This window comes from Poecilia formosa, unplaced genomic scaffold (genome assembly GCF_000485575.1).
Source record: "Poecilia formosa unplaced genomic scaffold, Poecilia_formosa-5.1.2 Scaffold8, whole genome shotgun sequence".
Taxonomy (NCBI): domain Eukaryota; kingdom Metazoa; phylum Chordata; class Actinopteri; order Cyprinodontiformes; family Poeciliidae; genus Poecilia; species Poecilia formosa.
This window is the reverse complement of record NW_006799947.1, coordinates 3,719,556-3,734,200: the sequence shown is the minus strand read 5'-3', so window position 1 is coordinate 3,734,200 and position 14,645 is coordinate 3,719,556. Positions and strand designations below refer to the sequence as shown.

The 14,645-nt window shown below is 41.1% G+C and overlaps 3 protein-coding genes across 4 annotated transcripts in view; 2 read left to right on the top strand and 1 right to left on the bottom strand.

The window, feature by feature from the left end:
- The first annotated feature begins 117 nt into the window (after positions 1–117).
- On the top strand, positions 118–6,833 carry pnn (pinin, desmosome associated protein). Its single transcript, XM_007576063.2, has 9 exons — positions 118–271; positions 688–765; positions 1,745–1,816; positions 2,652–2,727; positions 2,867–2,961; positions 3,039–3,114; positions 3,278–3,433; positions 3,540–3,678; positions 5,070–6,833. The coding sequence occupies exons 1-9, from the start codon at positions 159–161 to the stop codon at positions 6,266–6,268; spliced, it is 2,004 nt and encodes a 667-aa protein (XP_007576125.1). The 5' UTR covers positions 118–158; the 3' UTR covers positions 6,269–6,833.
- A 371-nt stretch (positions 6,834–7,204) lies between these two features.
- Positions 7,205–9,683, bottom strand: gemin2 (gem (nuclear organelle) associated protein 2). Of its 2 annotated transcripts, XM_007575996.1 has the most exons (10): positions 9,427–9,682; positions 9,209–9,293; positions 8,814–8,903; positions 8,622–8,681; positions 8,401–8,520; positions 8,193–8,237; positions 8,047–8,115; positions 7,781–7,891; positions 7,619–7,677; positions 7,205–7,506 (listed from the first exon to the last, which is right to left on the bottom strand). In XM_007575996.1, exons 1-10 carry the CDS (start codon positions 9,546–9,548, stop codon positions 7,467–7,469), a joined length of 801 nt encoding a protein of 266 aa, XP_007576058.1. In that variant the 5' UTR covers positions 9,549–9,682; the 3' UTR covers positions 7,205–7,466. The 2 variants fall into 2 exon arrangements, with proteins under 2 accessions (XP_007576058.1, XP_016518204.1); XM_016662718.1 differs by lacking the exons at positions 8,622–8,681; positions 8,814–8,903 and having other exon boundaries at positions 9,427–9,683.
- Positions 9,684–10,456: 773 nt separating this feature from the next.
- mia2 (MIA SH3 domain ER export factor 2) overlaps positions 10,457–14,645 on the top strand; it is a 21,858-nt gene continuing 17,669 nt past the window's right edge. Inside the window, exons 1-4 of the mRNA XM_007576014.2 lie at positions 10,457–10,642; positions 10,775–10,908; positions 11,745–11,831; positions 11,958–12,231. Coding sequence (XP_007576076.1) covers positions 10,543–10,642; positions 10,775–10,908; positions 11,745–11,831; positions 11,958–12,231 — 595 coding nt within the window. The 5' untranslated portion in view covers positions 10,457–10,542. The remainder of the gene's footprint in view (positions 10,643–10,774; positions 10,909–11,744; positions 11,832–11,957; positions 12,232–14,645) is intronic.

Genomic DNA, 14,645 nt, shown 5'->3' with positions numbered 1-14,645 from the left:
CGCCATCTGAGGTCACATTCTCCAAGGATAACACAATTTGCGGTTTTGTTTAAGCAGCAGGTGGCGACAGAGAGCAAGATCCAGTTTATACAGTTGAAGAAGACACGCTAGCGATACTAAAGACACGCACACGTGATTCGCGCTAACTGGAGAGCAAGATGGCGGTGGCTGTGCGGAGCTTGCAGGACCAGCTCGAAAAAGCCAAAGAAAGCTTGAAAAATGTGGACGATAATATTCGTAAACTGACCGGGCGGGACCCTAATGAATCACGGTAAGCGAATAATAAACACAGTGAACAGTTTTATTCGATAAACGTTTGTTATTGAGGCTATTAACCTTCCTTGAACGTGTGCTAACGTAGTTAGCAGGAGGTGGTCAGCCTGCAGGCACATACCATATCCCCGTTGTTTTGACACGTGCCCATTTAAACTGCTCTGTTAATTATATTTTTAAAGTGAAAAGCCGTTTACACTGTAAGTTTTTATTGTCTTAAATCTACAAGAGCGGAGTTGTTGGTCGGCAGTTGCCGATCGTCAGAATGTCGCCTCCTTTTTTTATATAACGCATATCTGCTCTACTTCTGGTGTAGGGCCGAAGCAGCTTTCAAAACAACGAATATTTCCCTTTAGCTGGTGCTAGTTTGCAGAGTCAATTCCTTGTTGACTATTTTTATTTCTATGTTTACAGACCGGGTCAGCTGCGTCGGCTCAGTGGCCCCATGGTAGGCCTGGGTGGAGGTAGAGGAAGAGGAATCAATCTCCTCAGGTAATAACGGAAGGGAGGGGACGGGTCACCATTTAAAAAATAATTCAAAGTAGCAGACGGGGTGGAAACAAGACATTTTAAAGTAAAGTTGCCTCATCCATACAGCCCAACTATGAAATGAAAAAAAAAGAAAAGTTTAAATAAAAACTAATGAATGAGTACAAATGTACTTCTAGTTTATATGAGTAAACGGAGGATTAGTACTCAAAGAGCAGTAGATTATGAAAACCGTAGGTAGGTTTGTTGGCAACAATTACAAACTACTTGTATGTCAAACCAAATTATTTAATCATGTATGTAGGTTTAAAAAAAATGATGTATTAAAACATGAGTAAAATTGTGACCCAAAATCACTTCCTTTCTAAGCTGTTCCTTATGTTATTGGTACAAACATTAACAATCTTTGAATAATTTGTCCTCCAATGATGAGAGTAAATTTAAGTTAATTTTACTTGAAACACTTTATTTAACTCGTAGGTCACCCTGACACCGTAGAAGGATAATTCCGCGATTACAAACATGATAAAGGATAGCACACTGAGACAAAAAGACATTTGGCTAATAAAACCCAGTAGATTTTGAGGGAATGGCAAAGCCAACCCTATTATTAAGTTGATTTTCTTTTTTTACAGTTTACCATCTGACTTAAAACATTTAATCCACTCCAGTGGTCAAAACATTAGTGTAAGAAGTATATAACTCATTTAGCACATTGCTCATCCTCTCCATGTATTTTGACATTTCTGTTGCTCAGGTTGGCATTAAACAGTGTTTCTGAAGATGAACGTAATCACCCAAACTCTCAAATATTGTTCTAAGTGGGTTGAATCCTAACATTTACACATGGAAGGGTGACCATAAAGAATAAACCTTTAGTGATTTTCTATTGATGAAAAATGTTTGTAGAATAACAGTAGTGGTTATTTACAAACGCATAAGTTCCTGTTTGTTATTCCTAATACTTTGCGTTGTTTTCCAGACGCAGTCTCTCAGATATGGGAAGCGGTGGGACCCCTGCCAAGCAAAGGGACATCGAAGGAGCTCTGCTGAGGTGAGAACTGCATCGCTTAATGTGTTTCCAGCTGAGCTCATCCCCGCCTGGTCTATAAAAGCATAGAATTTAATTCAAGCTATCTAAAAGTTATCAATCAACATTTTTTATAAATTTGACTCCAAGTTTGTCCATTTGTTTTATGCTTGCATCATCATAGTTTGTTTGCCCATTATTTTCACCTATCCCTCTCATTCGAGCTAGATATTTTACCCCGCCCTTTTTTGCTGGAAATCCTATTTTTATAAACTGACCATTGCGTTCATGGCAAATATTTTTTTATAAATACTCCAAAAGTGAGCCCATAATGAACTGAAACTTTACTGGTGTAAACCTTAGAAGTATCTGAAAAGATGGTAAAAATCTTTTTTGCTGAGCTATTTATCTAAATAGAGATCAAAAGTTCTCTGAAGCAGTTTGACCCGTCCTCTGTCTAATGGTTATGTTTAGTTTGTAAACAGAAGTATGTGATGTCAAGGTTTGCTTGGAGGTCTATGACCTTTTTGTTCTCAAACTCCTTTTTGTTTTTATTCACATGAATGTAATGTAAATTTTTTTATAAATCCGACCTTTTTAGGAACTTTTTATACACCATCGGTTGTGACTGAACCGACTGATATTAGTTTGCACCAAGTTGCAGGGTTGCTTTTGTAATTAACGGTAGATTTCAACTGCTGAGATGATGATTTTTGCCTTTTTTGCATCACCCTTTCTTCATGCATTCTATTGTCTTAGACACAACTTCATTTATGGACATGTGCAGCTTTTTGCTGTTTATTTTTGTGTGAATCCTGGCTGCAGATCTGTGTAGCTGCATTTGTTTATTTTTGTGCAGGCTGGCAGGTGATCAGAGGGCCAGGAGAGACGTGCGTCATGACAGTGACGCCGAGGACGATGACGATGTCAAAAAAGTAAAATGCAACATTTGCTGAGCTTTATTATAACTTTACTGGATAAATACCTCTCTACTGTCTTTATTCCTTTGTTGTTGTTGTTTTTTTTTTGCTTCTTTTTTGTTTTTTTTTTTTTTTTCTTCTCCTTAATCATTAGCCGGCGTTGCAGTCATCTGTAGTAGCTACCTCCAAGGAGAGAACACGCCGAGACCTCATTCAGGATCAAACCATGGATGAAAAGGGGAAACAGAGGTAAGCCAACAGAAGCATAACACATAGTCAAACATATATACAAAAACGGTAAATTTATCGTTTGATCTAAATGTCAGGAATCGGCGCATGTTTGGCCTGCTGATGGGGACACTGCAGAAATTCAAGCAAGAATCGAATGTCTCATCTGAGAAGGTGAGCAACTATTATTATTATGTTTGTTTTAGATCAAATAAACTTGTCGAGCTGCGAGTCTCGTATGATAATATGCACACCCAGCAGGTATAGAACTGGATGATTCCTGTTGCATTAGTCGTTCCTTTCCTGGTAACTCGATACCAATTGTTTTTCATTGCAGTTAAAGCGACGTTCAGAGATAGAGCAGAAGCTCGAGGTTCAAGCTGAGGCTGAGAGGAAAAGAGTGGAGAATGAAAAGCGAGAACTGTTCGAGGAGAGAAAAGCCAAGCAGACAGAGCTGAGACTGCTGGAACAGAAAGTAGAATTGGCTCAGCTGGTAAGACAATGTGATCACAGTTTTATTGATACAGATGTACCTGTATAAAAACCTTAACATGCCGTAATTACTGCTTTATAACTACGCATCTTGCCTCCAACTACAGCAAGAGGAGTGGAACTGCCACAACAATCACCTGGTGAAATACATTCGCACCAAAACCAAGCCTCATATCTTCTACCGGCCTGGAAAAATGTGCTCCGCAACTCAGAAACTCCTCGAAGAATCCACCAAGAAACTCAATGGTCAGTGTGCGACTTTTTAAATTGTGTTTATGTGGACAGCGGTGTTACAGCTATTGGGACAGTTTGCAGCCTGGCTTAGAGAATTTCAAGAGGGTTTCTTGAAAAAGATCTCCAACGGTGTTACGTCCACCAGGCTCGTTTGATGGGGTAACATTAAAGGAGACCACACAAGGATTTAATGACTTAATGAAAATAGAATTTATTAAATTATATTAAAGAAATAAACCTGGAAAAAAGGAATGCCTGAAATGAGAAACCAAAATAGATTAATGCAGAACCTATAGTTGACCAGAAATAAGCAAATGCAAAACAAACCTAACAAATCTCAACCGTAAGATACAAACCAAACCAAATGGGGGTCTGAGGAGGGAGAGGAAAAAGCCCTCCTGACTGCTGCATTCATGGCAGTTTTAAAGCTGCAGAGCAACAATCAGGGCAACACGTATCACCTGCAGAGAGTTGTCTTCAGAACCCTACAAGGAGAAAAGGGCAGAGACCCACTGAAACCGTAACAAACGGCATGTTGTATAAGAACACAGTCTTAGGTGGCCACTGATGCTGTGTAATAATTAAGATGTGATTAGGGATTAGTTGTTTTCTGTTTATAAAAACAGAATCTCCAACAAAAAAGGGCGGGGTAAAGTATCTGGCTTGAATGAGAGGGATAAGTGGGCTGATTAACACTGATGGGCTGTTAATCAGCCCACTGACTAACAGCCCATCAGTGGGCCGTTAATTCCCACTGATATTCACTGTTTGATTGTCGTCAAATGTGATTTATCCAACTGCTTTTTTTTTATACTTATTTTTTATTGAACATTTCTGAACACATACAGTGGAGAGGCATCAATACATTCAACTTCATACACAATGTTGGACAGCCGTGTCCATTTTTAACTGGATACAAGAATGGCATTCTCCTTACGTCTGTAGTCGCTCCATTTTTCCCATTTAACGACAAACTTGTCCTCCTGCAATCTTAGTCTATATGTGATTTTCTCCATTACAAAGATCTCTTCCACAATGCTCAGCCACTGCTCCACCACAGGGGGGTCCTGACTATACCACAATTTTGTGATGGTTTTCCTTGATGCTGAAAGTAATATTTTTAACAAATATTCATCATCCTTTTGATTTATCCAACTGCTTTGATTCTTAAACCTTAGTCATCTTAGATTTTTCCAAAATAAAGTAAAATTTACCGTTTCATGATATTTAAACTTTATTCAGAAGGCGTGGCAGCTTTTATTTTGCCGCGGCGGTACAGGAAACCCTAAGGTTTACAAGTTGTTGCTCTTTTGCTCTGTGGTGGTGATAAATACTAAACAATTCAGAAATCCCAAGTTCGTTCTTTAAATAACGCTGACGTTAAAAATTTCGTCTCTGTGCAGCTGTGTTTGAGGAAAGGCGTGAGGCATTTGCCGAACATTTGAGCAAGATGGAGTCGCGTCCCCGGCGACAGCCGAACCGCGACCAGGATGGCAGCTCAGCCTCAAGGATGGACCGCCCAGTGGAGGGTAAGCCAGCAGGTCAGGTAGAGAAGCGGAGAGGTAAAAGGGGGGAATCCAGGAGGGAGGAAGACGAGGATGAGGATGAGGACGACGAGGAGGAAAGGGAGAAGGAGAGTGACAGGAAGGAGGCGGGAGGGGGCGATGGTGAGGAGGGAGAGAAAGAGGGGTTGGTTAAAATAGAAGAGGTGGAGGAGGAAGTGATGGAGGTGAGAGAGGAGGGAAGCAAGGAGGAGCAGGAGAATAGTGAGAAGGCAGCAAGTCCAGAGTCAGAGGAGATGGAGGTAGAGAAGGAAGACAAGGGTAAGGAGGACAAGGTAGAAACAGACAGGAAGCAGGAGTCCACAGAAACCCAAGAAGAAAAGACTCCAGATGTTCAGAGCTGTGAAGCAGCTGTAAGCAGCGTAAAGGTCCCAGACTCCACCGACGAGCCCCCACAGAGCCTCGCTGCTGGAGAACCAGCAGCACAGTCACCCGGGACGGAGACCGCCTCTCCAAGCCAAGAACCCCAAACGGCCTCCGCTGCCCCCACTCAGGATCCAACCAGTCCCGCACAGGACAGCATGGCTCCAGAGTCCAGCGTCCAGGACTCCACAGTGGAAAACCAGACAGAGGAGAGAAAATCACAGGAGGATGAGGAGGAGAGCCCACAAAAGCTGCCTGATTCTAAGGAGGTTGATGCCCCTGCAAAGGAGGAAGGGGAGGAACAAGGCAGAGGGAGAAAGAAGGAGAAAGACGCGAAGAAACGTCGCAGTCGTAGCAACAGCTCCTCCTCTTCCTCATCCGGATCCTCCTCCAGTGGTAGTTCTTCCTCATCCTCCGGATCCAGCCGATCCTCGTCATCGTCTTCGTCCTCATCGTCCTCAACGTCCAGCAGCCGCAGCCGAGACGGCGGCAAGCGAAAGAGGAGGCCGTCCGACAGAGGCAGAGACAAGAAGAAGGAGGAGAGAAGTCGACAGGAGTCAGGAGGGAGAGACTCGGCGGAGAGGAGGAAGAGAAGGAGCGAGGAAAAGAAGGGCAGGCCGTCCCGGAGCGATAGGGAGCATAAAGATAGAGGAGACAGGAAGGACAAGAGACGCTGATGTGATCTTCTGTATAACCAGAGCGGTGAATAAATCTTCAGCTGTTTTCTTTGACGTGATAGCGGTTTTTAAACATATTTGTCCTTTTAAAATCACTAGTTTCTTTTCTTGACAGAAATGTTTTAAAAATAGGTGGATTTCTTACAGTCCAGATTATTTGTCAGTAGCCAGTTTAAAATTTGTGGAAAACTGCTTATTTCTGTTCCTCCTTTCCCTCCTGTCGAGTGCTGTTGTCACTGCAAGTCTGGTAACGATTCAAAGAGAAATTGTTCCTTCTGCGTCCTTTTAATTCTAGTCTGATATTCTAGCATTAAGATGGGCTCTGTGGGGCTGAAATGAGCTGAATGTCTTCATGTGGATAAAACCAAGGCTGGGTAGAAACAACCAGTAAGATCCAGTTTGTTCTATAAAGGTAATTTAGACCAGGCTGTTAATTCCCACTGATATTCACTGTTTGACGTCAAATGTGATTTATCCAACTACTTTGATTCCTAAACTTTTTTGTTTTGTTTTTGTTTTTCTACTACAAGATCTGCTTAAAATAAAGCTGAGGTGAAAGCAGGGATATGTTGGTTTGTTTTTATTCTGGGTGTGTTTCTACATTACTTTTGTTGTTTCAGCCTGATTAAAATTCAATTTACACTCTTGTCCCCTGAAAATTTTCACAGTTTGTTACTATACAACCTAAAATTTAAAGCAGTTTGTATTTTTGAAGAGGAGTTAATTTGATAATTGGTTTCAAGAGTTTTTACAAATAAAAGTCCAGAAAGTGTGGTGTACGTTTGTATTTAGTGTCGTCGTGCTTTGAAGCTGTTTTCTCCTAAGTGGAGTTTCCTTGGTGTGAACCTACCAGAGCGGCAGCATTGAAGATGATTCTGTGCTTCCCAGACCTTGTAATTTGTAAATGATCCTGGCTGATAATGTTCACACAAGACATTTTCCTATAAAACATTTATTTGATGCACACAAAAAATATTTTACATAATCTTTCACTGGATGACCTCTTCAGTTGCAAGAATCTGGTCGTGTAAATGGACTGAATAATAAAATCAGTCAAGCCCTTTTGGGGTTGCTCTTGGCTTTCCTGTCGATGCTCTGGTGGGATGTCGTGTGAAAATGCTCATCCATTTCCATGTGCGGCCTTGAGAACAAAATATGTCCCAATCTGCCGATATCAGTTTACAGTTCAGCTTCCCGTTCACTCCGGCTGGTCTGCAAGATCAACCTGTTCAAAATATCTGCAGATGGAAAGAAAAGAGCTCATTTTACAATGAAATTGATTCCATTTGTCATTGCAAAACTGTTTGAAATCACAAACATTTCATTGCAGTAGGTATTTTTTGAAGTCACCTTGCAACAAGACAGATGAGCAGGTTGAGAGCAGGCAAGTCCTCATCCTCCTGACTATTCTGTTAAAGCAAGCAATGAGGAGGTTGAAGATTTCAACAAAATTACACACATTAGGAAAAAGAAAAACAGATAAATAAGGCTCTGACTAGCTAGGAGGCCTACCATTGTGCTACGGAGCTGGGCACATCTCCTGGCCAGCTGCCGGATGGAGGAGTGGGCTTCAGGCAGCAGCGGCTTCTCCAAGCAGGCCAGAAGAGCGTACAACCAACGACCCTGTTTAAGAGTTAGGAAGCAGACGGTGGGCTGTAATTCTTGATAATTTTGAAAAGAAATTAGCCAGTCAACCTGGTCAGAACTGGATATCGGTGTAATGTCACATGCCCCCTATTTTCCTGCTTAGGAACATTGGAGTAAATAGCCAAACTCACCAGCTGTGGAACAAATTCTCTCTCTTCAAACCAGCTGATAAGGATGTCCAGCAGCATCAGCACCGTGGACTGCAGAGACACAGAGCCTGGAAATGAAACTAAATAAGAGTTAAACTGTCAGAATCTGTGACGAACGCTGAACTTACCTGATTGAATCTGCTGACGATGCTTAGCAGTGGAGGAAACCCCACCTGGATGCAAACACGTAATTATGTTTTGCTTCATCATTAAACGAAGCATTTTTTCTGATGTTTTGAGGTTATGATTTTTTCTGTTGTGGAACCAAAATAATATTTTTTGCCAAACCTAAATTTTACTAAAACACTCCGAGTCTTAATGTAGACGTTTTACAACCTTGCTGTAGTCCAGTGCTGGCTCTTGGTCTGCCTCTGTTAGTCTGGATGATGAAGAACCCAGGTAAGTCTTCTCTCCTAAACAAAACCTCTTCCAGCCCTCTTCATCTGTCAACTTTGGCTGTGAAAAAAAACAAATATTTCAAGGCTTTTAAAGCTGGCTGATCAACAACTCAAACACATGATGATGTCTTAGCCTACAGGTGTTGTAAGACATCTTACCATCTGTACATTGTCATCTAGAGTGTGATTATTCCAGTGTGTCCTGTTCTTAGAGATGCTCTGAACACACAGTGTGAAACACAGAAGAATTATGTGTGAACTTCCATCTTTGACGATAACTGATTTAAATGTATTGATAGCTATTTATGATTAGGAATTATTAACAGTATGCAATGAAGAGTTTCTGCATACCTGCCTGACGTCTGAAAAGTTACTGACTTGGTGTTGCTGCCAACTGAGGCTGGGGCAGAAGCCTACAGGAGCAGCAAGGCACCCTGCTACCTACAACACACCACACAAGTTTTAGGTCTTAAAATACTTTATAGAAGTACTCATACCCTATGAACTTTTCCATCTTTCATCGTGTTTAAAAGCATAGTCTTTAACATTGGAATTTTGTTTGATAGACAAAAAAAAGGAGTGCATCAATATGAAGTAAGGTAAGGTAAAACTTGTGGAATACAGTGCAAAGAGAGAGGAATCATATTTGTCTTCATACTTATCTTTGCTACAGGTAATTCTTCCTACTTAGAATGTATTATTAACATAATTAACTTGCATAAATCTGAGCAGTACTGTGGACTCACAGAAGCATTGACTGTTTGCGTCTTTTTCAGTTTCTTTGGGTCGATTTGAGCAACCACCACATCAGGACACAGTGATGCCTCCAGCCTTAAAAACAAGGGAATAAACACTTGAAACAAGGAGAGCAGCAGGTGCGTTGAGTTTGCGGGGAGAGGCCTGAAGTGTAAACAAAGGCCAGGGTAGACTGGGTTAAATGTGAACGGTTCGGAGCTAAACCTACTGCACTTGTCGCAGATATTCTTGGGGGTTCCTTGGTGGTCCACTGAGGTCCACGTCCTCGGTTCCTTCTCCACAGTGCACCGGCAACAGCCTCGGCATTAACTCCTCCACGTCCGACTTCATTTTCTAACAGTCACTGACCAAAACAGCAGCTAAGGGCAAAACAGTGACGGTTTAATTCGCATCGTTTCTTTGAATACTAGGCGCCATCTTGTTTGTTGAGACGAGAGATGATGAGGTCGTCATTGTGCGCGAGACGTGTTACCGTGGTAACATGCGCTTTTCTATCGCCTCGAAATTCAGTTTTTTTTTCTCTTTTTTTGTGATTACTGCATTTATTGTTTAGTTTGCTTTAGTTCCATAAAGTTTTTTTTATCTGTACAAATAGAACAAAGGCTGTATGAATAGAACAAATATTGTTGTTTTGTTTTACATGGCAGAACAAATGTAGGGAAAATTATTAAACTTGAATAAAGTACATTTATTGAAGTTACAGTATAAGCCTGATACTTTTTAACAATTCATAATAGTTCCAAGACTGTTTTCATTACTTGTGTTATTCACAGATAATCTATCATTTTCATCTCTTAGTCGTATCAAATTTCCTGCCTTTAATAAAGACTTATTGACAGTCAATTATTTCATTGAATTTTGAGGTTGATTTTTTTAAAGAAAACTAATTTTTTCTCAGAATTTATATAATTTCATCTTCGGAGTCCATTAATGTCAGTGACTTGGAATTCAAACATTTTGACTTCTGAGAAGCAATTAAATGCGCCATGAGCTTCATAAAGTTCAAAGTCCACAGAATAAAAACAGACATTAGCATTCTAAAAAATGATTACTGTTTTTAGAGATTTTTTGTCTTGTATTAGAGACTGAAAAAGAAAAAAAAAACTTTGACCAGAAAAAAGTTCATGTCTAACGCAATACTCAACCCTTGTTAATGATTATCTTTCTGCAGGCCTTATATCTTATCTCAACTGTTTCATTCACCATTGAGCTTTTGTGACAGCAACAGCACAGAGGCAATGTCCACTTGCCAGCTGACCTGAGAGTTATTTCCACCCTACAATGGACATTTTCATTTGATACAATCTTTTAAAATCTGACAAATATGGAAGTCTGTCTTTGGATTATATTTTTTATGCTATTTCCAGACTTAAATATGGGATTGTTGTCTGACTACAAGATCTGTGGGGATCCAGAATGTGAAAGTAAGTCCAAACACTTTGGTGGTACAAGTTCTAGGCCAAACTATACTTGTAGTATTAATTCTACATCTAAACTTCTGGTAAAGTGATTATGATTATATGTGTCGCCTTTAACTTTTGTGCTTGCTTTTTTAGGTCCAATGAGCAGAGTTCAGGCTGTAAAGAGCCATGAAGGAAAGGATTGCAGATTCCTGAATTTCAGACGAGGAGACACAATTTTTGTGTACCACAAACTGACGGGGAAACGAGAAGACCTCTGGGCAGGCAGTGTATGTTTTGAATCAGCAGTTATATAGTTATAATGGTGAAAATAACAGAAAATAACAAAGACTTTTTTACCTAATACGACCAGCATCTTATCTTAGGTTGTTACTTATTGAGATAAGTCTTGATTATAATACAGAGCAGCTTTGTTTGTGAGTCCTGAGCAGTTGTGATGCTTGTATCTGTGGGACGTCTCCCGGCTCCCGCTTTGGTTTCATTTATTAAGTAGTTGTAAGTATTTAAAGGTGGAGAGTGACAGTGACTTCCAAAAGTACATAAACTCTATAAAGTGTTTCACAGTTTCTTACAAACACAAACTTCAAAATATTTTGTTGGGATTTAATCTGATAGAGCAACACAAAATACTGCATAATTGGTGAAGCCGATAAAAAATGATACAAATGGTTTACAAAAAATGAGTATAAATATAATTATAGATGGAGACCATCTATGAGCAACTATTTCCAAGCACTGTTGCAGATCTCCAATTGGATTGTAGTCTAGACTTTGACTACGCCATATTTAATCTTCTTCTGCATTAGAGGTCCTCAAGTGCTTCTGTCCTGCAACTGTAATGCATCTAAATCAAATGAATGGATAATTTCCAGGGAACTTCATAACATGCTGAGGATGTGATTCCATCATATGACTCAGGTTTGTTGGAGCTGGGACGCATTGGAAAGTTGCACGACAGTACCTCTTGTACATTGGATTTGGAGACCCCTGTTAGATGTTTTCTGCACCCACTATATAACTTATTTTAAAATGAAAATATTATTTTATTTAGGGTTTTTTTATTATTTTAAAATAAATGATTGCACCAACCTTATCTTTCTTTCAGATTGACAAACAATTTGGCTACTTCCCAAAGGATGCAGTACGAGAGGAGGAAGTATTTGCAACAATGAGGAAAGTGCTAGAGACCCAGGTAATATCAGTGACTGATCGGATACATACAAAAAAAAATACTCTCTCTGAAGGATTATGAGATAGCTGCTGGCCTAAAACTGTAACATTTTCTTCACCTTGAGACTTTAATCCTTGTTTTTGGCAGGAATCTGATTTCTTCTGTATGGATGAGTCTGGATATCCTCTTGACACGTCTCATCTGGACACTGATGAGGATGATGATCTTAACTTTCAAGACCATGAACCCAAATCCAGCCAGATCAGCCCACACTCTCATGACACAAATGCTCAAGGTACTGTGGCGTCCACTGAATCTACGGTAAAAGAAAGGGAAGATGAAGGTGGAAACAAAGAGCTCATCGATGCAGCTGAACTTCTCGAAGATGAACTCAAGACTTCAACAATTCCAGAGCAACAAGGTGGGTCTCCCTCCTCCTCCTGGCTGCGTTCGTCTGTGACAGGATGGTTAGGTTTTGCTAAAGAGGAGCAGTCAGGGGATTCAGAACAAGAAGCGAGGGAAGATGAGAAGGAGGAGACTAAATCAGAAGCGTCACTCACATCTTCTGTGACGGGCTGGCTGGGCTTTGGAGGAGAAGACAAACCTAACAGTGATGAAGATAGCATGAAAGGTAGGGAAGATACCTTTACCTCAACGATGACTGGGTGGCTTGGCTTCGGTGAGGAGAAAAAAACTGTCGCTTTAGAAATCAAAGAAAATGAAGAAACAGGTGATGAGAAAGAGCCCACAGAGACGTTTAGGAGTAGGAGGATGTCTCTGGACCTGGAAGGCAGCAAATTACAGGAAGAGGAGAAGGAAGACATGGGAACAATAGGTTGGCTGGGCAGTGGGTTGGCAAGCAGGCTGGGGTTTGGCTCAAGTGGTCAGGATTCAGAAGGAGAAGGTGTGGAAGTGCAGGAAGAGAAGCCATCTAGTTCCTGGATGGAGATGGGAATTGGGAGCATTTGGGGCTTCGGGGGTAGTAACACTGGAGCTGATGGAAGTAAAGAAAGTGGTATTAGGGAGACAGAAAGGGATCAAATGTTAGAACAACCATCTGGATTTGAAAACGTGGATATCAGCCAATCAGAAGCTTCATTTACTGAAGAAATAAAGGCTGAAACTGTTCCTTACACACTACCAGTCGGTGCTGAACGTGGTGGTGCTGCAGAAGATAATATTGAGCATTCAAACACAGAGGATGTAAATAATTTAGATATTGATGCAGGGATTTTCAACAAAGATGATTCAATTCATAACTCTTCCCAAGTAGACGATGAAAATATCGGTGAACATAAAAGGAGAGATGAACAAATCAGTCAAAATGATGGGTTTACTGAGCAACCTGAAATCAGTTCAGGTCCTGACCACAGCTTAGAGGAATTACATTCAAACTCCATGGAGCAACTTGAAGGTAGCATGGAGGAAAGTGAAAACCATGACGTTCAAATCGAGGCTCCGGGAAGTTTGGAGGAGGAAGGTGCTGAAGTAACAAACCAAGTTCATACAATTGAAGGATCCACTCTAATGTCAGAAAACAGTCCAGTTAACAGGGATAATCATATAGAAGAGCATTTTAATGAGGTGACAGGACCATCTCAACAGGAAATACTAGGAGTTCAGTCTGAATTGCTTGAGGAGACTCAAGTCAGTGGTGATCAGGAGGAAAGCAGTGGTCAGAGTCAGCTTGGCTCTTCCTCTCTTCAGGGGGAGGTAGGACTGCAGCAAGAAACACAAACTATGGAAGTCACCTCTAACAATGATGGACCGTTACTTTCTGGAAATACTGAAAGTCTGCATGACAGTGTCTCAGAGGAGGGTTTGAATGAAACCAAACCAAACATTTACACGACTAAAGAGTCTCCACAGATTGCAAGAGACGGTGATGTTGACCGATTCAAGGAAACTGTAAAAGACCAGAATGAAGAAACAGAGGAAGAGACATCAGATTCTGAGAACGAAGTTTTCAATGGAAATCAAATGAAATCAACAATAGTTTCTGAAAGAGAAACCGAAGAGGGGTTAAAAGAAGAGGAAAAGGTAGAGATTCATAAACAGGAAGAGGTAGAGGTGCAAGAACAGATCGAGGAAGTAAAACAAGAGGAACAGAAAATGAAATTGGAGGGCTTAAATAAACAGGAAACAGAGAAGGAAGAAGAGATAGGAGATATTTCTGAGGAGGACATGGAGTTAAGAGAGGAAAGGCAGGAGGGGATAGAGGAGCTAGAGAAACTGGTAAAGGAGTTACCAGAGCATGGACATCAGATCAGAGAGGAAGAGTTAAAGGAATCTGAGGAGCAAAATGAAAAAGAGGAGAAGGCAGACGTTTCTGGGGAGCACTCAAGTCAGGAGGGGATGGAGTTAGCAGAAGAAAGGGAAAAAGAGATGGAGGAGGCAGAGGAGGGAGAGAAAAGCATAGAGGAGTTACCAGAGGGAGAGAAATGGACAACAGTGTTAGAAGAGCATGGGGAAATCCAGGTGGAAAGGTTAAATGAATCAGTGGAGCCAAATGACACAGAGCAGGAGGAGGAGATGTCAGACGTTTCTGAGGAGAGCTCAAGTCAGGAGGAGATGGAGTTAAAAAAAGATGAGCATGAGGTAGAGGAGGTAAAAAACCAGCAAATAGGGGTTGGGTCACTTGGGGATGAGCAGGGCACACTGGAAAGGTTAGAGGAATCTGAGGAGCAAAATGAAAAAGAGGAGAAGGCAGACGTTTCTGGGGAGCACTCAAGTCAGGAGGGGATGGAGTTAGCAGAAGAAAGGGAAAAAGAGATGGAGGAGGCAGAGGAGGGAGAGAAAAGCATAGAGGAGCTACCAGAGCCTGGACATCAGATC